The 23,502-nt window shown below is 39.3% G+C and overlaps 2 protein-coding genes and 1 long non-coding RNA gene across 4 annotated transcripts; 1 reads left to right on the top strand and 2 right to left on the bottom strand.

Annotated features, from left to right (window-relative positions):
* Positions 1–1,586: 1,586 nt before the first annotated feature.
* On the bottom strand, positions 1,587–3,377 carry LOC112447027 (uncharacterized). Its single transcript, XR_003035046.1, has 2 exons — positions 3,230–3,377; positions 1,587–2,275 (listed from the first exon to the last, which is right to left on the bottom strand). It is a non-coding gene; the product is annotated as an uncharacterized lncRNA (long non-coding RNA).
* A 28-nt stretch (positions 3,378–3,405) lies between these two features.
* On the top strand, positions 3,406–16,191 carry EXOSC9 (exosome component 9). 2 transcript variants are annotated; one of them, NM_001035053.1, is given in 12 exon segments: positions 3,434–3,570; positions 3,906–4,000; positions 4,642–4,761; positions 4,880–4,982; positions 5,893–6,030; positions 8,255–8,337; positions 11,182–11,314; positions 12,308–12,396; positions 13,057–13,203; positions 13,787–13,971; positions 15,636–15,714; positions 16,044–16,188. In NM_001035053.1, coding segments are annotated over 12 exon segments (1,323 nt in total). In that variant the 5' UTR covers positions 3,434–3,504; the 3' UTR covers positions 16,129–16,188.
* On the bottom strand, positions 16,127–22,678 carry CCNA2 (cyclin A2). Its single transcript, NM_001075123.2, is given in 9 exon segments — positions 16,127–16,858; positions 17,182–17,315; positions 17,818–17,931; positions 18,354–18,561; positions 19,182–19,405; positions 19,584–19,696; positions 21,171–21,301; positions 21,303–21,412; positions 22,199–22,678. Coding segments are annotated over 9 exon segments (1,290 nt in total). The 5' UTR covers positions 22,406–22,678; the 3' UTR covers positions 16,127–16,809.
* Between the last annotated feature and the right edge of the window lie 824 nt (positions 22,679–23,502).

Below are 23,502 nucleotides of genomic sequence, written 5' to 3'. Positions count from 1 at the left end.
CCAAGTCAAATGTATTGACTCACAACTGGTAAGTCCAAAAATTGGTACAAGCTACTTCTACATAAAGGATCTACTTTTCTCTCTCTTCTAGAGAATATCTTCAAACAGGTTCTCTCCCTGTGGTGGCAAGATGGCCCTTCATAGTTCTAGACTTTCATGAACCTTAGTATTTATAATCCTAGAGAAGGAAAGACCTACTGTCTCTCAGAGTTCACATGTTCAAGACTGATAGAGGAACTTTTTTGGCCCGGCCTGGGTGTACAGTCAAGGAGGAGAGAGCGGATGGGGTTCCACAATTAGCAGGGCCTGATCACACCCATGCCTGCTTTTAACAATAACACCAGAATCACGTAGGGTCAGGAAAAGGCACTTTACCAAGAAACAGAAGAATGCTGATCAGACAAAGCAACAGATGTCCAATAAAGAGGAGAGAACATCTATACTGAAAGATTTTGTTGAAAACCAGGTTATATTTAGATGGATCATCTAGGTCAAAATACTGACTCAAACTGATTCTTTTTAAGGAGCAGAATGTACAACATTATCTGAATCTCTTCTCAAATTACAAAGGAATTTCCCCCCTGAAAGCAAACAAATATATTCCTTGGGCATTTCAAAAATTTCTTACTAAAAACAAGGTTATGAAGTAAATATATTTTATTATGGTATGTGGATGGGGGTGGAAATGGCTTATACACCTTTGGATTGACTCCAATAAAAGGCAAATGCTCAAGTGCTAAAATTACAATCCTGTAATAGTAAAGAAGGAAGGAATGATGGAAATGACACAAAAGTGGAAGGTGCACAGGGGAAAGGTAGGTAAGCATAGGCAAAGTATTGAAGCAGCAATCTCAGAATAGCGATCAGACATGGCGTATTGGGGCAGTTTCATGCAAAGCCTTGCCAAATCAAAAAAGGAAGGAAACTAACAATTTGAATAGCTATTATGTCAAAAACATGTCAGAGGCTTTCATTCAGACCACTTAACACAAAGCAATTGTTTCCAACCTAAAGACACAGAAGCTGAAGCTCAGAAGGATTATTAATTCACCTAGAGTCCATTTGATCTGAAGATTATCTGAAGTCAAAGTCCATTCTTTTTCTACAACCAAGTTGTTTTCCAGGAAAGGACAGACTATTTCAGTAAAGGCCTATATCCTTTCTGACAAGAAAGAGAAATTACCAAATGCCCACTAAAATGACCCAAAGATTTAAATGATATATTTAGTAGCTAAGAGTTCTGTTGCAAAGCTATAAACATGAACTGTGTTGTTAAAGAACTTAAAGGACCTATATCCTGCAATTGTCTTGCCCCTTTTAAAAACTCAGTCAGCTATCTGAATGTGTAGATATAAGATCTGTTCAATTCCCTTCTTCACAATTTCTGTCTCCAAACAATGTCAAGCTCTTCCTTACCTCAGTCTTGCTTCACATGGGTCCTTCTTCTTGAAAGACTTTTTCTCTCCTGCAGATGATATTCTGGCTGATCTTTCTCATCATGAATGATTTACTTAACTCAGATGTCACCTCTACATAGTGACCTCTTCCAGCACCTAGCCCTATTAAAACAGACTCCTCAGATAACATTTAGTATGTGGAACTGTTTTATTTGTGTATGTTTTAATTGTTTATCTCCTCCAAAGAGAATATACATTTTTTTAAGGGTCAGGAGATTGTCCACCCTGTTTATCCCAGCTCTTGAATTATTCTTAGGACACAAGAAGCTCTCACAAGTAATACAAGTAATTAATTGAGTACACCTATTACAAGTGGTATAAATTGAGACTATCACTGTTAGGGAAACACACTTGAGAGGAGACAGAAGTGGAATGGAGCCTGTGTAGGAGTTACATTGCCTATTACTAAAGCAAAGAAAACAACAGTAATACGTGAATACTAGTGCCCAATTCCAAGCCAGGCCCTGTTCCAAGCATTTGACATGTGCTAAACTGTTTTTCTCATAATCAGTAAGTTTATCATTGCTATTTTGCAGATGAGTAAAAGTGAAATATATAGGCTACATTGGTGAAGGTCACAGAACAATTAAAGGGCAGAATCAGAATCTGGGCTCAGTCAGAATCCTGCTTTTAACTACAGATGGTCCTGGACTACAATGGTTCCACTTTCAGTTTTTCCATGGCTTGAAAGCAATATGTAGAAACCATACTTATGAGTTTTGATCTTTTTCCCAGGCAATGGATATGTAGTCCGATACTCCATGGTCATGTCGAATACTGGTGGCAACCACAGCTCCCTTGGCCATCCAGGAGTCCACCTGAAATGCAGGAAAACCTGGGTTTGATTCCTGGGTCAGGAAAACCCCTGGAAAAAGAAATGGCAATCCACTCCAGTTTTCTTGCCTGGGTAATCCCACAGACAGATGAGTTTGGCTGGCTACTGTCCATGGGGTCACAAGATTTGGGCACGACTAAGTGACTAAACCACCACCAAACAATTGATACAACCGTTCTGTACCCATACATCTATTCAGCTTTTCACATTCAGGACAATATTCAGTAAATTATACGTAATATTTAACACTTTATTATAAAGTAGTCTTTGTGTTGGATGACTTTGCACAACTGCAGGCTAATGTAGGTGTTCTGAGCAAAGTTTAAGGCAGGCTGGGCTAAGCCATGACATTCTTAGGTTAGGTGTATTAATGTATTTTCGACTTAACATGGCTTTATCTGCACATAACTCTACCCTAAGTGGAGGAAGATCTGTACTTCTTGATTCTGTCTCTCCCCAAAAGCCAAGTGGTTGGCAGACGAACACACAAAAGTCCTCTACGCCTGCTATAAAAGGAGGTTAATACCTTAAAATAACTGGGGAGACTGTAAGAAATAAACAGAAAATTTTGTTTCAGTCAATGGTAGGTATAACACGATTAGTTACAAACTGCGAATATTCTCAATTCTTGTCAGCTTTTCAAGGCTTACGAGGTTACACCGTCAGCCGGTAATACCCTAATTCACCATTTCAACTTTCTTCCTTCCCCTACTTTTTACTTAACGGCGTTTCTCCAATTCCAGTGTTTCTCCAATGAATGTGCAGCAAACTCTGCCTCTGCAGCTTTTTAGTAGCCACATCTCAACCTCCTCATCTGTAAAGTAGCAATAATACCTTCTAGTCTACTCCGCTAGAACTGAAGATAGAAGTGTGAGAGTGCTCTACTGATATTAATTTCTATCATTGGTGGTTTTGTCGGGGTCCTTTTCTCGCTTACTTTGTATTAAAAGAAACAGATCTTTCCGGTTTTCTCTGAATTCCACCTCCTTTTGCTTCTCCAGTCAGCAGGAAGAGTTCAGTCAGGATGGCATAACTTTGCTTTGAGCCTGCGCATTAGCGACGCCCCGCTAGCCTCTGCTTTCCCAGCTTCAGCCACCGCGCTTTGATGACGTCAATTCTCTGCGCCGCGGTGCGAGCTGGGCGCGCGTGAAGAGGTTCGAGTTCTGTTTTCCTTGCGGATTCCAGTACTTGTTGGTCTCCTGATTCGACAGCATGAAGGAGACGCCACTGTCAAACTGCGAGCGCCGCTTTCTACTCCGCGCCATTGAAGAGAAGAAGGTAAACTGGGAATTTAGCGCTGCGTCAGCGGTTGGGTTGCAGGCGGCTCGCAGCCTTCCGGCCTGGATGCTTAGACTTAGCTCTCGTAGGCCCGGGGAGCCCCAGGAGGAGCCGCCAGTGCTTCCCCAAGCCCCCAGTATTTATATGGCTCAGGTGGGGTCTTTTCAAGGCTCGGGTCATGCCAGCGACTGTCAGTACCCGGGCATTTAGTTTCCATTCTCCTATGTGGAGTAGTTAGTATCACACTTACCTCTAAGTCCTTAGCCCGGGGCCTGCCTAGCAAAGAGTAATAGATATTTGTATTAGGAATAAACGAATGAATGTTCTGCTTACAGCGGCTGGATGGCAGACAAACCTATGATTATAGGAACATCAAGATTTCATTTGGAACAGATTATGGGTGCTGCATTGTGGAGCTTGGGAAAACAAGGTAACAATTCAAATTAGGTATAAGCCCAATAGGGAGAAATTTAAAAGAACTTTATTGGCTCAGTTTACAAAGCAGATAAGAAGTCTGAACAGTATTTTGTTTAGCTGCCCCAAATTAGTATATTTTCCTAAATGTAGGACTTTAGTTTTATAACTACACTTTACATTTTTAATCATGAATATATTTTCTGTCAACACGAGCCACACATGGTTGTTTCTGATCTCTGTGAATCATATATGCAGCCAGCAGTGATTGCACTGAATTTGTTCCTTACATTTGTTGTCATTGAGAAGGGCCTACTTTCCTTCTTTTCCCGAGTGACATGAGAATTTGATTTTTAATGTTCATTTGGAAATTGTGGAGGTATTGGTCAGATAATGTTGGTGAACTATGCCATATGAAAACTTAAGGTGTCTCAAGGTTGCATGTCCGATTGTATCACTAAATATTTGTGAAAAGAGGAGTAATGGTCATTGACGCTTAAAAATCTGTGGAATTCTAAATATTGTAATAGATGTTTCGGGGTATGCCTATATATGTTTTATTTCTGTATGTATTCTACTACTGTACTTTGTAACTTCAACCATAGGGATATATCATACTGAATATTTAGTTAACAGATTTGCACTTTGTATTTGCAGAGTTCTTGGACAGGTTTCCTGTGAACTTGTTTCTCCAAAACTCAATAGGGCAACAGAAGGTATTCTTTTTTTTAACCTTGAACTCTCTCAGATGGCTGCCCCAGCTTTTGAACCTGGCAGGTATTTAAATCTTTTTTAAAAAAACTACTTTAACCAGAGGAAAGCCTAACAGGGATGAGCTATTGTTTTAATGCCTGGTATTACATTTCATGACATTAGCCCATTCCTGTTTTCACAGGCAGTCAGATCTCTTGGTGAAGTTGAATCGCCTCTTGGAAAGATGTTTAAGAAATTCGAAGTGTATAGATACTGAATCTCTCTGTGTTGTTGCTGGTGAAAAGGTGGGCAATATACCCAAAATTCTTAATCTTGGGATAAGTGCTGTTGATTTGTGGATCTCTCTACCTGTGCTTTCATTGTCAGAGCTTCAGTTAATTCAGTTTTCTGGTTCACTTCAGATGTTACGGAGTGCTGTCTGTAGAACTTTCTATAGAATCTCTCTTTGGAGGGACAAAAAACATTGGTGAAAATAGCAGCTTAGATTTGTATACAAATTCTTTATTCAAAGAACTTGTGGTTTTTACATATTCTCATGTCTCTTTCTTATGTTATAAGTGAGTTGATGGAAGCAGGTAAGACTCTCCTTTTTTATGGATGAAGAACTAAAGATCTGATTAAATCCTTGATTTGGATAAGTTCATTGACCCACACAGGCCTCATAGTGAGTCACTGGTAGTCTGACATTGGAAATATTACTGTCAACATAGTGTGCTGCTTAATAAATTAAAACTTCATTCTTGATTAGGGTATTTTAACCATCTTTTTGGCTTCAGAGAAGTCACTTTAATCTTTCCACATTGCACACTTGAATATTATACTTCCTGTACTTGTAAGGTTGTCATAAATATTGTCCAGGAACCTAAGTGTTTAAGTTTTTTAAGTTAGGAGACAATAAAAATATGTTAGTCTTGGGAGTTAGGGAAATCTTAGTACTAAACATAAGGGTGGTTCTGTTCAGTTGGAGTATATATTTTACTGTCGTCAAATGACTCATAGAAAGGTGAACTATTGGTATTTCAGGTGTTGGTCTGGATTAATACTTTTCTAAATATGTTTTTACTGGTACATTGGAAGGAATAAAGGCATGTTTTAACAGCAAGAGAAAAATTTGCACACAGTGTTATCTTTCCTTATAAATAATCTGTGCTTGTGACCATTTAGGATTTATTTTTGTTTTAAATTCACATTTAGGTTTGGCAAATACGTGTGGACCTGCATTTATTAAATCATGATGGAAATATTATCGATGCTGCCAGCATTGCTGCAATTGTAGCCTTATGTCACTTCCGAAGGCCTGATGTCTCTGTCCAAGGAGATGAAGTAACATTGGTAAGCTCCCATGATGTGAGCCAGGCTCCTTCTTAAGAATGAATGATGTGCAGGACAACTTGTTTTTAATGAAGTTTTGTTGTAAATGGCAATTAGATATGTTCTAAAATTTGTTCACAAGGCAAAAACTACATGTGCTTATAATTGCCCTTGAAATCTCTTAAATCTCCTATACAGAAGTTTTGTCGATGGAAGTACAGGCTGTCTTGATGTTCTAAAATAGAACTAGACTGGATTGAGCATTAGATAAAGTGGCTGGCTTATGCTTAGGGGGTGTGTGAGAAATATACAGTTCTCAGTATTTTCACAGGGAGATGCTTTTTCTTATTCTGTGGCAAAAGCCATCAGAAGCACCTGGAATGATTGTTAAAACATATTGCTAGTGTCCACCCTCAGAGTAGGATGGGATAGGATGTACTTTGTACTTCTAACAGTGTTCCCAGGTGATACTGATAGTGGTGGTATAAGGATCACATTTCAAAAATCATGGACTTAGACTATTTCCATTGTCCTTTTTTGTGTGTACAGAGTATCTCAATTTCAATTTATATAAATTATGTGCTAGGACAGTGAAAGTGCGCTGTGGTGATAGTTTGATTTTTGAATTTACAAAAGGAAACATCAGATGCCCAGATTCTCTAAGCTGTCATTTATGATGCTATTTTTAGGAATTAAGTTGGAGCAGACTCTTGAAAGACAGAGATGTTAGACAAAGTTTTGTTAACAATGGAGATGTTGCTTTAGAGAAGGGAGTTGGTATAAGGAAGTAAGAGAGTATAGTATGATTAGTAGGGAAAAAAGACACTTATTAAAAAATGACTTCCCTGGTGGCTGGGTGGTGAAGAATCTGCCTGCCAGTGCAGGAGACACAGGTTCGATCCCTGATCCATGAAGATCTCACAGGCCACGGAGCACCTCAGCCCCCGAGCCACAGACACTGAGCCAGCGCTCTGGGGCCAATAAGCTGCAGCTGCTGAGCCCACACGCTGCAGCTACTGATGCTTGCTCGCCTAGAGCCTGTGCTCTGCAACACGAGAAGCCATCACAGCAAGAAGCCCACACAACCAGAGAGTAACCCCCGAAAAGCCCACACAGCAACAAAGACCCAGCACAGCCCAAACTAAGTAAATTAATTATTCATTAAAAAAGATACTCAACAGATATTGATGGTGGTAAAGTGGTACAGCCATGTTGGAAGAGTTTGGCAGTTTCTTAAAAAGTTAAGTGTAAACTTAATACAGCCCACCAATTCTGTCCCTAAGAGTGTACTCAAAGAGAATGAAAGTATACATTCACTCAAAGACTTCTATGTGACTGTTCATAGCAACACTGTTTGCTATAGCCAAAAACTGGAAACTGTCCAAATGTTCACCAACTAGTGAATGGAAAAGCAAAGTATGGTATATCTACACAGTGGAATATTATTTCACAGCAAAAAGGACCAAGCTGCTGATGTCATGTATACTTCAAGGTGGATGAAACAGGCTCAGTTGAAAGGAGGCAGATGCAGGAGATGGAAAATTGATTCCACTTACATGCAATGCCCAGAAAAGGCAGATTTCTAGAGACAAAGTAAATCAGTGGTTGCTTTGACCTGGGAGTGAGGGTGATCAACTTCAGACATGCTAAAAGGATTTGAGGTGAGTAATGAGAATGTTTGAAAAAAAACTGGATTTTGGTAATAATTACACAACTATGATGTTGAAGTTGAAGCTTCAGTACTTTGGCTACCTGATGCGTAGAACTGACTCATTGGAAAAGACTCTGATGCTGAGAAAGATTGAAAGCGGGAGGAGAAGGGGATGACAGAGGATGAGATGGTTGGATGGCATCACTGACTCAATGGACATGAGTTTGGGTAAACTCCGCGAGTTGGTGATGGACAGGGAGGCCTGGCGTGCTGCAGTCCATGGGGTCAAAGAGTCGGACACAACTGAGCAACTGAATTGAACTGAACTGGTATATTTACTAGAAAGTGGATTATTTACTAACAATTAGTGGACTTTATGGTATGTGAATTATACCTCAATAAACCTTTTTGACAAATACATAAAGTTATAAGAAAGGTGAATGGCAAAGTCAAACAGGTAATTGCAAAAGAAGTTATTTAGGTACTCAGGATTAAAGGGATTTCATCTTTTACCTTAATACTTGATGTACAAGATGATTTTTTTGTATGTTTATAACTTAGGGACTGTAATTATTGAAACTTATTTTCAAACAGTATACACTAGAAGAACGTGATCCTGTACCATTGAGCATCCATCACATGCCCATTTGTGTCAGTTTCGCCTTCTTCCAGCAAGGGTAAGTCTCATCCTCATCATGGCCAAAATTATTAATGAAGCTAGAAATTTTTTGTTCCATTCAAATATGCCATAGGCAAATGAACAAATCCTTCCTTTAATATTAAAGTACTTTATAATTCTTCTCTTTCTTTGTAAGAGCATTAGTTGACAAACGCTCAGTACTGAGAGTTTCCTCAACAGAAGTGATAAACTCTCCTCTAAACGAAGAGACTTGACGTTTTTCTTTTCATGGATTACTTAGAAATTTATGAGTTTACCACAGCATGTTAGTGTATCTTTCCTAGATACAGATATTAGGTTCTAATTGGAGCGTGGGTGAGACTTACTATGGATTAATGGAAGAAGACTTTGGAGTATATTTGAGGAACATAATAGATGGAATAGTTATAGGATAAGAGCAGGTCACAAGGGGGAATGGTTCACAGATGGGTAAAAATCTAGGTTCCTTTAGCTCTCCAGCAGTTTCTTCACAACTCACTGCTAATTCCTCCTACAACAGAAAACCTGAAATCTTAGGTCCTTTAAATGGTGTTTAGGTGCCTTTAAATGAAAACTTGAGCCTTAAGTTTAATATACCTTTAGAAACAAAGGTATAAATATTTTAGCAATTTTATAACTGAGAATTGGAGAAAAGCTTTCATCTTTCAGTCACTGAATTTTATTAAAGGGAAATAGCACTGTCCAGTAGAGTTACTACATAAGCCATATATGTAGGTTTAGTAGCACATTAAAAATAAAAAGAAACAGGTAAAATTAATTTTGATATAGTTTATTTTACTTAGTGTATCTAAAATATTATTTTAATATGTGATCAGTATCTTAAAAATTATTCCTGAGATATTTTGCATTTTTTTAATGAGCAATAAGCAGAATCTGAAAGAATTTCAAAGTACAGAATATTAGGGAAGCTTTAAAATTAACCAAATTAATGTTTTAATAATTCTGTTGTCTCTTCACATTGAAGTGACTCAAATTCATAGGCTCAGACCTGCATACACTCTCTTGATGTTATTATAGTGCTGGCTTTTAAAAATGGTGTGATTAGATTGATACTTCTCTGTCCATGGGATTTTCCAGGCACAAATACTGAAGTGAGTTGCCATTTCCTTCTCCAGGGGATCTTCCTGATTCTTCCTGACCCAGGGATTGAACCCATGCCTCCTGCATTGGCAGGCGGAGTGGATCAGTGGTAAAGAAGGTGCCTGCAGTGCAGGAGATGTGGGTTCAGTCCCTGGGTTGAGAAGATTCCCCTGGAGTAGGAAATGGCAACCCACTCTAGTATTCTTGTCTGGGAAATCCCATGAACAGAGGAGCTGGGTGGGCTACAGCTCATGTCAGACATGACTTGGCTGAACAATAACAAATCTTTTAAAAATATCCATTGTCTTAAAACTGACACAGAATGGGAGAAATAGTAGCAAACCTGACAAATGATTAATTTCCAGACTATACAAGCGGCTCATTCAGCTCAATGGAGAAGGCAATGGCACCTCACTCCAGTACTCTTGCCTGGAAAATCCCATGGATGGAGGAGCCTGGTGGGCTGCAGTCCATGGGGTTGCCAAGAGTCGGACACGACTAAGCAACTTCACTTTCACTTTTCACTTTCATGCATTGGAGAAGGAAATGACAACCCACTCTAGTGTTCTTGCCTGGAGAATCCCAGGGACGCAGGAGCCTAGTGGGCTGCCGTCTATGGGGTTGTGCAGAGTCAGACATGACTGAAGCAACTTAGCAGCAGCAGCAGCATTCAGCTCAATACCAAAAAAACAAACAACCCAATCAAAACATTGGCAGAAAATCTTAACAGATGTTTCTCCAAAGAAGATATACACATGGTTTATAAACACATAAAAAAAGATGTTCAGCATTGCTCATTACTATACACATAGCGTATAAACCCATGAAAAGATGCTCAACATTGCTCATTACCAGAGAAATGCAAATCAAAACTACAATGAGGTATCACCTCACACCAGTCAGAATGGCCATCATGAAAAAATCTAAAGACAATAAATGCTGGAAAAGATATGGAGAAGAGGGAACCCTTTTGCACTGGTGGTGGGAATGCAAATTGATACAACTACTGTAGTATGGAATTTCCTTAAAAAATGAGGAATAAAACCACCGCATAACCCAGCAATCCCATTACTGGGCATATATATATATATATATATATATATGTATACCCTGAGAAAACTATAATTGAAAAAGACATTATGTACTCCAGTGTCATCAAAGCACTATTTGCAATAGCCGGGACATGGAAGCAACCTGGATGATTATTGACAGATGAATGGATAAAGAGGCTGTGGTACATATACACAATGGAATATTACTCAGTCATAAAAAGGAAAAACATTTAACTCAATTCTAATGAGGTGGATGAACCTAGAGCCTATTATACAGGGTGAACTAAGTCAGAAAGAGAAAGGCAAATATCATATATTAACACATACATATGGAATCCAGAAAGATGGTACTGATGAACCTATCTGCAGGGCAGTAATGGAGATGCAGACACACACAACAGACTTGTGGACACAGGGAAGGAGGGAGGTAACAAACTGAGAGTGGCTTTGAAACATAGACTTAACCATACGTAAAATTAGACAGCCAGTGGACACTTGCTGTATGGCACAGGGAGCTCAAATCTGGTGCCCTGACAATCTAGAGGGGTGGGATGGGCTGGGAGGTGGGAGGGAGGGGACATAGGCATACCTATGGCTGATACATGGTTGATAAATGGTAGAAACCAACACAGTAAATAATTATCCAATTTAAAAAAATTGACAAGCACTCAGTATCACATTTGTTCAGGTACATTTAACTTTCATTTCAGAACATATTTATTGGTGGATCCCAGTGAACGAGAAGAACGTGTAATGGATGGCTTGCTGGTGATTGCCATGAATAAGCATCGAGAGATTTGTACCATCCAGTCCAGTGGTGGGATAATGCTGCTAAAAGATCAAGTCAGTATTTTGATTGATGTTCCATTAAGAATAGGTCTCTTAGTTTTAGAAGCTTTTTCTCGATTTTTGCGTAAAATCCAACAGGTATTTTCCGTGATTGATCCTAGGCTCTGTTAGACTCTGGTTTCATGACTATCCTTATGCTCTGTTGTCCTTATGCTACAAGGGGTCCTTCCTGCCTTCCTCCCCGGTGTGTGGTGCTCCACAGTCTAACCCCTCTACATAGAAGAATACTCTTCTTCCCAGTGAGGAAAGGGATTTATATCCCTATTTTTTTTTAAGTGTCATAAAGTAGATTTAGGTATAAATTTTACTTTCGAGATTTGGGTACAGTGGGCAGAAATTCTCAAATCCAGCTGCATATAAGGTTCATGTGGAGGCTTTTAGAAAATAGATTGCTGCGTAGCACATGGTGCAGCTGGTTAGGAGCACAAAGGCTACTTGGTTGGAGTTCCAGCTCTGCCTTACACTAACTGACCTTTGGCAGATTATTTCATCTTTTTGTTCTTTAGTCTCTTTATCTGTAAAATAGGAAGTAGTCTTAATGTCAGCACCTTCTTGTTAGAATGTAAGGATCAATATGGATACTTTGGACTGTGTAGTATAAATTAAATGTAAATGTTATTTCCAGAGATTCTGAACCACTGGTCCCTGAGGCCTGGGAGTCTGCTTTATGAAAGCTTCTGAGAGGACACTTTGCAGCTCTGTCTTGAGCAGAGATAGGGATCACTCACAGAAAGGAAGTGAGTGTACATGTGGCCTTTTTAGTGGTATCTTACATTGTCATAGAAAAGTTTCTGGTCAGTTCCCTTAATTAAAAGTCTCTTACATCTTGCCTTAATTTGTGTTTTTATATTGTATTATTTTCTAATTTGAAAAAAAAGTAAGGCTTAAATTGCAAAGGTAGAAAAACTAATCTTATGTTTTTAGTTTTGCTAAAGAAAACTCTTTGATTTGTTGTCTTTAAATAATAGCATTCACTTTTATAAATAGGTTTTGAGATGCAGTAAAATAGCTGGTGTGAAAGTAGTGGAAATTACAGAGCTAATACAAAAAGCTTTGGAGAACGACCAGAAAGTTAGGTAAGTTTAATTTTTTTTAGAATTGAATGGTCTTGTTATAAATTTTTCTGTTAACAACTTTCCTTGCACAAGCATAACCATACAATTTTTACACTCAAATCTTTCCTTATCTAATAGTCTCAGTTGAATATAGTACTTAATGTTTTTGAAAGTTGATCAAACTGTTTATTGTATTGCATTCCATTCAAGCATAATCTGTACTGAAAGGCCACACAATGCTTTTCTTTAAAAAAAAAAATAACATTTCTTAGGAAAAAGAGAATCTGGTAACTTATACTAACAGAACACAAGCTGGGGTTGATGCCCATCTCTTCTTACTTTGTGACATTAAGCAATAGCTGTGTCTTGGCACTTCAGTGTCTTCTGTGGTCTGGGAGGTTACTGCCTACCTGGTGGGGCTGGTTTGAGGTTTGGAGAATAATATACTTCAAGCACATAGCACATGCTTGGCACGTGGTTTAAGAAATGGTTAATTATAGTAGCTTTCTATTATCTCACTTGATAGGCCAAATAAATGGGTGAGATTAAGTTAGTCAAATAATTTCTCATCCAATGTCTCATCTATCAAAAGGATAAAATAGTTAACTTTTTTTTCCTTCCTGTCTTCTCTTCCATCTCAATCTCCCTTTCCCTCCCCACTCCCTAAAAAAATCCACATAGGAAAGAAGGTGGAAAGTTTGGCTTTGCAGAATCTATGGCAAATCAAAGGATTACAGCATTTAAAATGGAAAAGGCCCCTATTGATACCTCTGATGTGGAAGAGAAAGCAGAAGAAATCATTTCTGAAGCTGAACCTCCTTCAGAAGTGTATCTTTACTGGGTGATTTTTTTTCTCAGTAAAAACAAGATTTATAATACTTGTGGCATGATTAGGGCTGTGTGAAGTGCGTGCATACTGAAATTTTTTTCTGAAAACACTGTTAGAAAAAAACATTTACAAGACAAGATAGTGTTGAGGTAAATTGATGGTGTAACATCTACCTTCCCTTCAACTATCCTCAGAAATCAGAAAATTTTATATTCTAACAACTTTCAGTGTTTTATTTTCCTTTTGGAAAAATTCTTGAATCTCAGTGACATAGTCAAAGACTATATACACACCATTACATTGTTCTTAAAGTTAATTCATTTACCAAATTTATTACTACAACTGAAATGTTCCAAGCCAGTGTGTGTGTCTTGATATTTTTTACCCATTCTGTCCATAAAATCTTAACCTGAGTTACACATTTTTTTCTTCATTCTTCAGCCATCCATAGTATAGCCATTAATTTTTGTAAGAATTTGAGGTGAACTTCAGACTTAACAGAAAAGAACTTTCATTCTAATTGTTTTCAGCACTGCATCAAATAGCAGTGTATTTGTTATTTAGTTTTCTTAACTTGCTAAGTGTTTCTAAACCTGTGCTGTGGACTCCTGGGACCGCCCAAATTGGAGAGGGAATAGAAAACTCCTGGGGTCATCTTGAAGACTCTGAGAAGGAAGACGAGGATGAAGGTGGCAGTGATGAAGCTATCATTCTTGATGGTATGAAAATGGACACAGGAGTAGAAGTCTCTAATATTGGAAGCCAAGGTATGTGACACTTTATGGCTATATGTAATGTGTATATATATATATACACACATATATCTTAGGAATCTTATTTTTATATTAGCATTTACTTATTTAGAGGGACTAAATGTTAATTTAAATTTCAACTGTTGAGGCTAACTGCAATGTTAACTCCCAGTTCTTTTCTAAGAATATACTTTTCTTTGTAGAATGGTGGTATTCTTTGATATGTGAGGAGAGTGGCACAAAATTTTTTTTTTTTTTTTTTGATTATATATCCAGGCCAGTTGTAAAAGGATAAGTTTCTTAAACCCCATTCGTGCACGCTGTTTTTTCTTTGTATAGTTTTTAGTGCATGCTCAGTCGCCAAGTTGCTTCTGACTCTTAAAGACCCCATTGACTGTAGCCTGCCAGACTCTGTCTGTGGGATTTCCCAGGTAAGAATACTGGAGTGGGTTGCCATTTCCTCTTCCAGGCAGTCTTCCCATCCCAGGGATCAAACCCCCGTCTCCTGCATTGGCAGGTGGATTCTTTACCACTGAGTCAGTTGGGAAGCCTCAAATACAAAAAGGAAGTATCATAACATGTATTAGAATAGTGCTGTCCATGCAATTTTCTGCAGTGTTAGAAATGTTGTCTACACTGTCCAGCATAGTAGCCCCTAGGCCAGTGCTGTTGAGCAGTGAAATGTGGCTTGTGTAACCAAATACTGAATTTTATTGATATAGTTAAGTAGCCACATGGGGCTACCATAATAGAGCTGTATGAGAACCCACAACATTCTAAATGTGTATGAACAGTGGTATTCCTAGATGTTCTTGGCATCCTGAAAGCAACAGAACTATAGAAATGGTTCTCACCTGTGGCTATTTTAAGGAAAATCAAATTCTATCATGAATTATTTATGTAGACATAAAGTAGGTTAGTAGACCTAAAGGACAGTTACTAAATCTGGCTGAGAAAATAGTTGCACATACCTGTCTGCCTTTGAGGAAGATTATTGCCTGTAAATATTACTGAGAACCTACTGGGTATTTTGGAAGGCCAAAAAAAAAAAAAAAAAAAATTACCCATTGATTGGGATCCTTACTCAGCTTGATACTTTTTTTTTTTTTTTAAACTATATATGCCTTTATATATATAGGTGGCCCGCCTGCCAATGCAGGAGACCTAAGAGACCTGGGTTCCATCCCTGGGTGGGGAAGATCCACTGGAGGAGGAAGTGGCAACCCACTCCAGTTTTCTTGCTTGGAGAATCCCAGGGGCAGAGGAGCTAGGGTCACAATTGACACAACTTAGCACACATATACGAACAAAGGAAGAAATGGAAAACTCTTACGTGGATCAGAAATGGATTTGTAGGAAATGGATTCTTCATATACTGTTTTTTGGAATTTAAATTGACAGTTTCTGGAGGAGTTTGGCAAAAATCTTTTAAAAAGCACAAGGAATTCATTTGGCATATTGACTTGTTTCCAGATTAGTTCTATAAAAGATGCACTGTATCTGTAAAATAGATAGATTTACCCCCTAACTTTTCTGTGAAAGCAGCACACATGGTTTTTCAGCACTCCAACGAATAAACTCAGGGAAGGGAAGAACCAAACAGATCTGTAAGCCTCCAGCCAAAATGCCACCTGGGCCTCTTCTATCTGAAATCTAATTCCTCTAACATTTTCTTAAAGATGCCCCTATAGTGCTCTCAGACAGTGAAGAAGAAGAAATGATCATTTTAGAACCAGATAAGAATCCAAAGAAAATAAGGTAACAAATTTCTGATTTATTTCAAATGTGTACTCAAGACTCTTTAGAGGCTTGCTCTCTGGTTTATTGTCATCTTACCCTCTAAACAGACACCTTTTTCATTAGCAATCCAGATGTTCTTTCTATGGTTTCTCTATACATCTGCATGGGTGCCTTTCAAGGTTACAGTATTCTTTTGCCATAGTTGGTAAATATCCAACCTACTGGAAAAAGTAAAGTTTGGATCACCAAAGTAGGGGGCAGTGTAGGAAGTAAGGTTGGTAAAAACCATTTGTGGAATCAGCTCATAGTACTAATACTTTTGAAACATTAATTTACTTTGTTCACAGAACACAGACCATCAGTGCAACACAAGTAAAAGCACCAAGTAAAAAGCCAGTGAAGAAAAGAAAAAAGAAGAGAGCGGCCAATTAAAGTTCACATAGTTGTATATTTGTGTATATAACTATTAAAAAGGTATTTATTCAGTGCTAACAATCGAGTATTTTATTCACAAATCCATCATAAAATCTACTTCTTTATACAGTTTTTTACATTACGCTTTAAATGTTTAGAGAACTCTACAGGTTTTAAATAGCTGTCATTTTGGTAGGTCAAGTGTACTAAAAGCTGACGAATGAAGAAGTGTTTTCATAGTGTGTACACAGGCCTGACAGAGTCTCAGATTATTCCCAAGTCACAGCTGGCCCAGTTCCTTAAGGAAGTGAATGTCAGCACCTGTGTGTTGGAAGGAGAAGCCTTCCCAGTCCTGATGAATTTTTCTGAGTGAAATCCTGAAGTCAAATTTTTACTTCAAATTAAATTTGACTTACAAACCAAATTTTCCAAATCAATTTATTAATTATTATCCTGACAGCTGACATCATTAATACTTTAACAGAAACCACTTAAAATTAGCCAAATATCTAAGATAGTTACATTTACAAAAGATATACAAATTAAAACCATTTAAAAAGTAATAGATACCATAATTTGTACTGGACCATAAGCTTCTGTATTCAGAAATGATTGTAAAATTAAAACCTAAGATAAAATCTGTACACCATATACTTTGAGTGATTTACATCTTAGAAAACAAAGGCAGTCTTTTCACTGTTACACATTTAGTGTCTCTGGTGGGTTGAGGAGAGAAACACCATGATACCTGTAAGTAGAAAAAAAAAAATCCATTTTTAGTCAACATTCATTGGGTGAAGCAGATCATGGAATTATACACATACCAGGAACTCACAAATTTCTGCCTACTTGATTTAATATTTACAAAGCCAGTTTGGTCCCCCAAACATGCATGCATGCCCTGTTCCTCTCCCCTCTTCTCCCTCAAATGTAGGACAGAAAGCTCAAAACACATGGCTGCTAAGAGAGCAGTTGCTTAAATAATAAAAGTTAAAATATTAAGGAACTCTGAACTGTAGGGACAGCCTGGAAAAGCAAACTTGTGTAATATCTACTGCTGTTAATTCTTACTTTGAATTTTTGTACTTCTCTCTTATTGACTGTTGTGCGTGCTGTGGTGCTCTGAGGTAGGTCTGGTGAAGGTCCAGGAGACAAGGCTTTAGAGTTTCCAGAGTATATCCAGTCTTCTGTACTAATGATTCAGGCTGCAGGAGGGAGGAGAAAACCACTGGACTTTGTTTTTGTAACAGACACTAAACACAAGTTAGTAGTTGGCATTAAGCTTGAGTTTTGTTAAACTTCAGTATTTAACACCTCCAATGGTGAACAGGGAAGCCTAGCTAACACCTCCAATGGTGAACAGGGAAGCCTAGCATGCTGCAGGCCACAGGGTCACAAGGAATCAGACATGACTAAGCAACTAAACTGAACATTTTCCAGTTTTCTTAAGCTCCTTTTTGCTGACTTCAATTTTTACAATTTTCCCTGCCAGTGGCAGGCCTTGTCGCCCAAATTCTTTAAGCACATCTTTCAAATCCAAGTATTAACTAAGCTTTCTAAGACAGGACACTTTAAACAGAGTAGATGGTTGAACAACTCTTCCAGTTCAGTACATTTAGACAACTATCAATTGTCTAGGACAGTTACTTATCTGGCACAGGCATTTAAAATCACAAAGTAGACGTGTGAAGATGTTGTAATACATACCCAGCTTTGTCCTGTGACTGTGTAGAGTGCTAAATGAAAGGCTGCTGCAGCGATAACTGACGGCAAATACTTTAGATATGGGTCAGCATCTATCAAACTTAACTCTCCCAAAAACTGGAATGAAAAAGTAAATAACTTTATGATCATAAGAGCTCTGGAATTCAAACCTCAAATCCTCCCTTTCTGACCTAATTTTTTCCTGTCTTTTAAGACTGCTGTATAGCAACCATATAAAAATTTTCACAGTCACATCTTTAAATACATCCACTACTGCATTGTTTTGCTTCATTCTCATCCTGTATTTTTCCTCTAGCCTTTAGAACAACCCTTCTGGCTACCACTTATTTTCCATTCTCATGTCCCCAATGCTTTCCCAGTTTACATTATCCTTTGCGAGTGATGGGCTTGCTCTCATGTGCTGCAGCACTCATCTGTCCTAGAATACTATATTCCTTGGCCAAGACTGTATAATGAAACTAGAGCTTGCCCCATTTGTGACCTCAGAATCTTCATTCAACAGAATGAAAAGAACTTACCATTGCTAAACTTTCAACTTTGCAGTTTGCAGGCTGCTGATGCAAAAAGTACTGGGTAAGAAACTGATTTATTGTTGGTGCAGCTAAGTCAAAAGCCAGGACTTTCAAGACTAGGTGCTCCATCCTTAGAACTTGTTTCTTGGTATAAGTGTCATCTGTAATGTATACAAACTCTGCTACTTCTGGCGGGTATATCTCTTCAAACTTTCTACAATGAAAGAAGTAATTAGTCCTTCTAAAAGAAAAGCAAGCTTGTTTATCCCAACTTGAAATCCCTTAAGCAGAATCAATGGAATGAATTTGAAACCAGTTGCTTGTTTCCACTGATACTTGACCATTTTTAGCTGAAATTGGATAAATGCTAATTAAAAGCCCCATATATATATGTCTTCCACTGAAGTCCAAGGAAATGAGAGACTGACTTCCCAAGATGGGAGCAAGGTCATCAAATAATTGAAAATGTAGGAAATTTCTTTAAAAATGGTTTATATTTTAGTTTTCATATCTTAATGGGGAAAAGGTAAGCTTTTGCTTATTTAACAGAAGGTACTTTTCTGTGGAAGGAACCATACTTTGTAACCTAGTCCTAGTGTATTAAAATCTTGCCAGTCTGTAGGTTCTAGTGCCCTGAAAGACCGATTTAGGCAAATTAATGTCCTAAATTTATAGTTTCATCTACACTATCACCCCTCAAGTAGTTGTGAGTCCTGGTTTGTGTTATATGTTAAAACATCACACTTGGCAAATATATGTATTTTAAATCACAATTTCTTCCCTACACAGAAAAATACTAATCACTTTTAACCCAGTGAACCAAGTTGGACTTACGAGGCTAAAAGCATAGCAGCAGTGCCCACAAGTTGAAGTTTTCCTCTCAACACAGACATGGATGAAAGAAACCTATCAATGTAGTTCACAGCCAAATGCAGGGTCTCGTTCTGCAGTTTATATTCTTCTCCTACTTCAACTAACCAGTCCACGAGGATAGCCCTCATACTGTTAGTAATGTCTGGCTGTTTCTTCATGTAACCCACTTTAGGCTTACATTTAACCTGTTGAGTGTTAAAATTGCAGTTAGAAATTCTATCATTAACAGATACTAGCTACATGCCAGAAACTTATAATTACAGTAATTAACTGGCAGTTAAAGAATTTAAAAACATCATCTTAATTTCATTTCCCCACAGTAAATAAACAGCAGTGTAAAGAGTAGATTCAGGGAGCAGTTACCTCCATTTCCCTAAGGTACGTGTGAATGTCCTCATGGTAGTCTGGTACTTCATTAACACTCACTGGCTTTTCATCTTCCAATACAACTGACATTTCCATAGTATGTGGAGACTCTGGGACAAATCAAAAGTACAGTTAAGTTCACTTAGTTTTTGACTTAAGAGCTAAAAATGATTGTCCTTGTAAGGAGTCCCATACTACCAATGAGCTTATTTCATCCGACTAAAAGAGCTTTTTATAACAAAATACATAGAAGATTTAACTCTCATTTTAGTACCTCTGTCTACTTAGTTTTGGAATGATTTTAATTAAAATATCATTAGACCATTAACAGGAAAATGAATTTGAGAAGCAGGTTATTAAGTTAAACCATCATTCACCTCGCATGATAGGAAGACTGGTTCTGTTAGAACAAGGTTAAAATCCAAACTCTTAAGAGATAATATCTAGGATTTGTCACAAGAGAGTTTGCAGACCCCAAAGTCTAACATTTGCAAAGCATAATCCAGGCAACAATTAGAAGCAGGGCTAACAAGTGTGCTAAAGAGGAAATCAGATTTGTCATGGGCAGTTCAAACATATTAACGGTACAATCAATGGGTGATTGGTAAATTCATCTTTGGAGGCAATGAATGTCATCCATTATTATTTCAGCTCAAAGTTTACTTTGAGGTTAAAATTTGCTGTAAATTTTAAATAATACACAAATTACTGTATTTCCAAAGTACTTCTCTGCTATACCTCTCATTTATACAACTAAAACTGATACTGAATTCAGTGAGCTGTCCAGTGAACCCATAGCCTGATGGTAAAGCAGCACAAACTGCAGACAGAGCTGTCCATAGCAGTTACTCTGACTCACAGGAAGACAATTCTTTCTGATATCAGACAATCACTCAGGTTTTACAGAAACAAATTTTAGAGCTGGAAGGGATGTTGGCTATCTCAATATTTAAAGCTGCATCCTCAGATGGCATTCTCTGAAATGGTATGAACAAAGTTAGTCTTAACTGAAATATATTCTCCCAACCAAGCAAATATTTCAAGGGTCAATTAAGTCTTTTTTTTTTTGCTAAGTCACTTCAGTCGTGTTCGACTCTGTGAGACCCCATAGATGGCAGCCTACCAGGCTCCCCATCCCTGGGATTCTCCAGGCAAGAACACTGGAGTGGGTTGCCATTTCCTTCTCCAATGCATGAAAGTGAAAAGTTAAAGTGAAGTCGCTCAGTTGTGTCCGACTCTTCTCGACCCCATGGACTGCAGCCTACCAGACTCCTCCATCCATGGGATTTTCCAGGCAAGAGTACTGGAGTGGGGTGCCATTGCCTTCTCTGAATTAAGTCTTTGGGATCTAATGAAATTGATGTGACTAGCAGTGTACCAGAAGGAGCATGGGATTAGAATCTTTTTGGAGGTCACCAGGTCACGGATTAGCTGTGAGGCCTGAGATAAGTCACACCCTTTCTAAACTTGTTATATTATGCCTAACTCATAATGTAGTAAGGCTCAGGTAAAATGTCTTAGAAGGAAAATATTAATCCAACCTATTTAATAATTATATTTATTCAAGTTTTCTTTAAAACTTACCAAAACTACCATCCATTGGGTAATCAAGAGGTGCCAGTGGCTTTCTTGGTCCTGGTAAAGTAACAGCTGAATTAAAGGCCAAGACATCTTCACTTTCTGATTTTTTAGATTCAGTTGGCCTCTTTTGAATTTTCTTCTGCTTCATCCACATGTATGGTAAATGCAGGCTGTTTATTGTTTGCTTTCCAGGGAGGAACAGGGACATACTCATCATTTATAGGAAGATCCTTAAGAGGTGCAACCTACAATGAAATAATTAACTGCTTTGAGCCTATTAAGTGGAATTTTACTTTCATCCCCTTATACTGCTGAGTATAGTCCCAAATCCTCTATCAGGAAAATTAAAACTTTTGGGGGCAAAGTTCAGGCAAGGAAATTTGAGTAGCTGGAGAAAAAAGAGATGCTTCAATTTGTCATAGGCATTCCTGTGACACCAAAGATTTCAGAGTCACACCAAATGGAACTTTGCAAAACTAGGCCAGAGATGCCTGGAGTGGCAGGCCGAAAGATGCCAAATTTAACAGAGATGGCAAAAAACAAAAGTGGTTTTCCTTTTTCACCCCAGGGTGGAGCAACAGAGCAAATTCAGTAAGATGGCGGAATTGACCAAAAGCAAAGTATTTTTTATACCTTTGCCCAAAGTAGAGGTAGTTTCTTTACCCATATGGGGAAGACGAATAAGGTCGGAATAGTGCCTGGGGTTTAAAGCAGAAAGGCGCGGAGGCGGGCAAAGATCATACTCAACGTTGTGGGGCTTGGTTTGATCCCATTATCAATGGAAAAATACTCCCAATGGAAAGCTGAGAGGCAGCATGAACGCATAGCGCTGTCAGGGACAGTATGGGAGAGTAACTAATGGGAGTAATGTGGCGTCCTACACTCTAGAAACCCAGGGATCAAGGGACTCCAGATCCTAGCCTCCCGCGAAAAGCCCAGGGAATGCTTTCTCGCCACTCTCCTCTGCCGGCTAAACCCGTGCAAAACCCCGGCTCGGCCCTCCCTCCTGAGGATATCGTTCATTGCTTTACCCGTCGCGTCTTAGGCCTCTGGGGAGCTGGACCCCGCGAGTTTCCGGCCCTCAGTACCGCCAGTCCAGCCCGGGTCCGGGGCTGCTGGGCGGGCGCCGCCTTCTCGGGATTGACGTTCTCCTGGTCCTCCTGGAACGCCGTCTGCTGCAATGTTACCGCCGAACCCGCCTCGCGGGCCGCAGGCCCGTGCGCGGAGCTGCCCAACATCACTGCTCCCGGGGGCGCGGCGGGATCAGCCCGGCGCCAAGCAGCGTGCACTGCGTCCCGCCGACCAGCCGAGGAACACTCCAGCCGTACCCGCCCGCCGCAGCCCGAGCCAGCCTGCCCGTCCGCTCGGGACCGTGTAGGACCGAGAAGACTGAGAAAGGCGGAGGCAGGAACTGCTGGGCGTGGAGGGACAAGGACGCCCCCGAAATGAAGCGAGCAGCCCGCCGGAGCTGCGGCTGTTCCCGCAGTTCAAGTATCCCGCGACTATTGAAATGAACCAATGAAAGGGGCCAGTCCTTGTGACGTCACTCGGGGCGCCGCGGTCGCAGGCGAATGAAGGCGGCTGCGAAGGCACCCGAACAGGGGCGGAGCGGGACGAAGAAACAGCGAACGGCGGCAGAAGGAAGGACGCCTGCGCCGGGCGGGGAGGCGGGGCCTAGGCTTATGGTGGCTTTAAATACCGCAGCTAAGCGGTTCCTGTCTTAGGGTAGGGGCGGCCGCTAGTACAAAGTGAATTACACTTTAGCAATTATTAGTGGGCCGTACATAGAGCCTGACCATGGGGTTAGTCCATGGGGTCCCAGAGTCAAACATCACTTAAAGATCACACCATCACCACCCGGCCTTTAGCCTTAGGACCTCCAGTTAGCTTGACTGAAGTTTCTCAAGGTCTAAAATCGGATCCGGCCATATTGGCCTGGTGGTCTTGTTCAAGTTACTCAATGTTCTGATTCTCAGTTTTCCTATCGGTTAACTGGGGTGATAATATCTACACGTCATAAGTTCTCATTAGTATTAATGTGCATTAATCATTTCACACTCTGCTTATGTAATTGATACTCAAGCGGATGACTTATAGTGTCCGCTTACCATTTTCACGCTTCTTCAGTCTTATCCTTTTTTTCTTCATGAAGATGCAATTAAACCGCCACCTTGAATTACTGTTGATATACGTAACAAACTAATATACAAGAAATTCAACTAGACAGCCATTAACTTTTATCTCTTTTTTTTCCCCCAAGGTATGGCAGCCAACAAAAAGCAGGTAGTGAAATTGCAGTGACCTAGATATAATTGCGAAGGCAATGGCACCCCAC

This window comes from Bos taurus, chromosome 6, assembly GCF_002263795.3.
Source record: "Bos taurus isolate L1 Dominette 01449 registration number 42190680 breed Hereford chromosome 6, ARS-UCD2.0, whole genome shotgun sequence".
NCBI lineage: Eukaryota > Metazoa > Chordata > Mammalia > Artiodactyla > Bovidae > Bos > Bos taurus.
The sequence above is the reverse complement of the archived record's forward strand: the minus strand, read 5'-3'. Positions and strand labels throughout refer to the sequence as shown.

Excerpts from the sequence above, each read along its gene's own strand:
- EXOSC9 (XM_010805859.4), top strand. The coding sequence starts at position 3,505 with ATGAAGGAGACGCCACTGTCAAACTGCGAGCGCCGCTTTCTACTCCGC. Across the intron at positions 4,983-5,892 it reads GTGTTGTTGCTGGTGAAAAG|GTTTGGCAAATACGTGTGGA; the intron begins GTGGGCAATATA and ends ATTCACATTTAG. Across the intron at positions 12,397-13,056 it reads GAGAACGACCAGAAAGTTAG|GAAAGAAGGTGGAAAGTTTG; the intron begins GTAAGTTTAATT and ends AAATCCACATAG.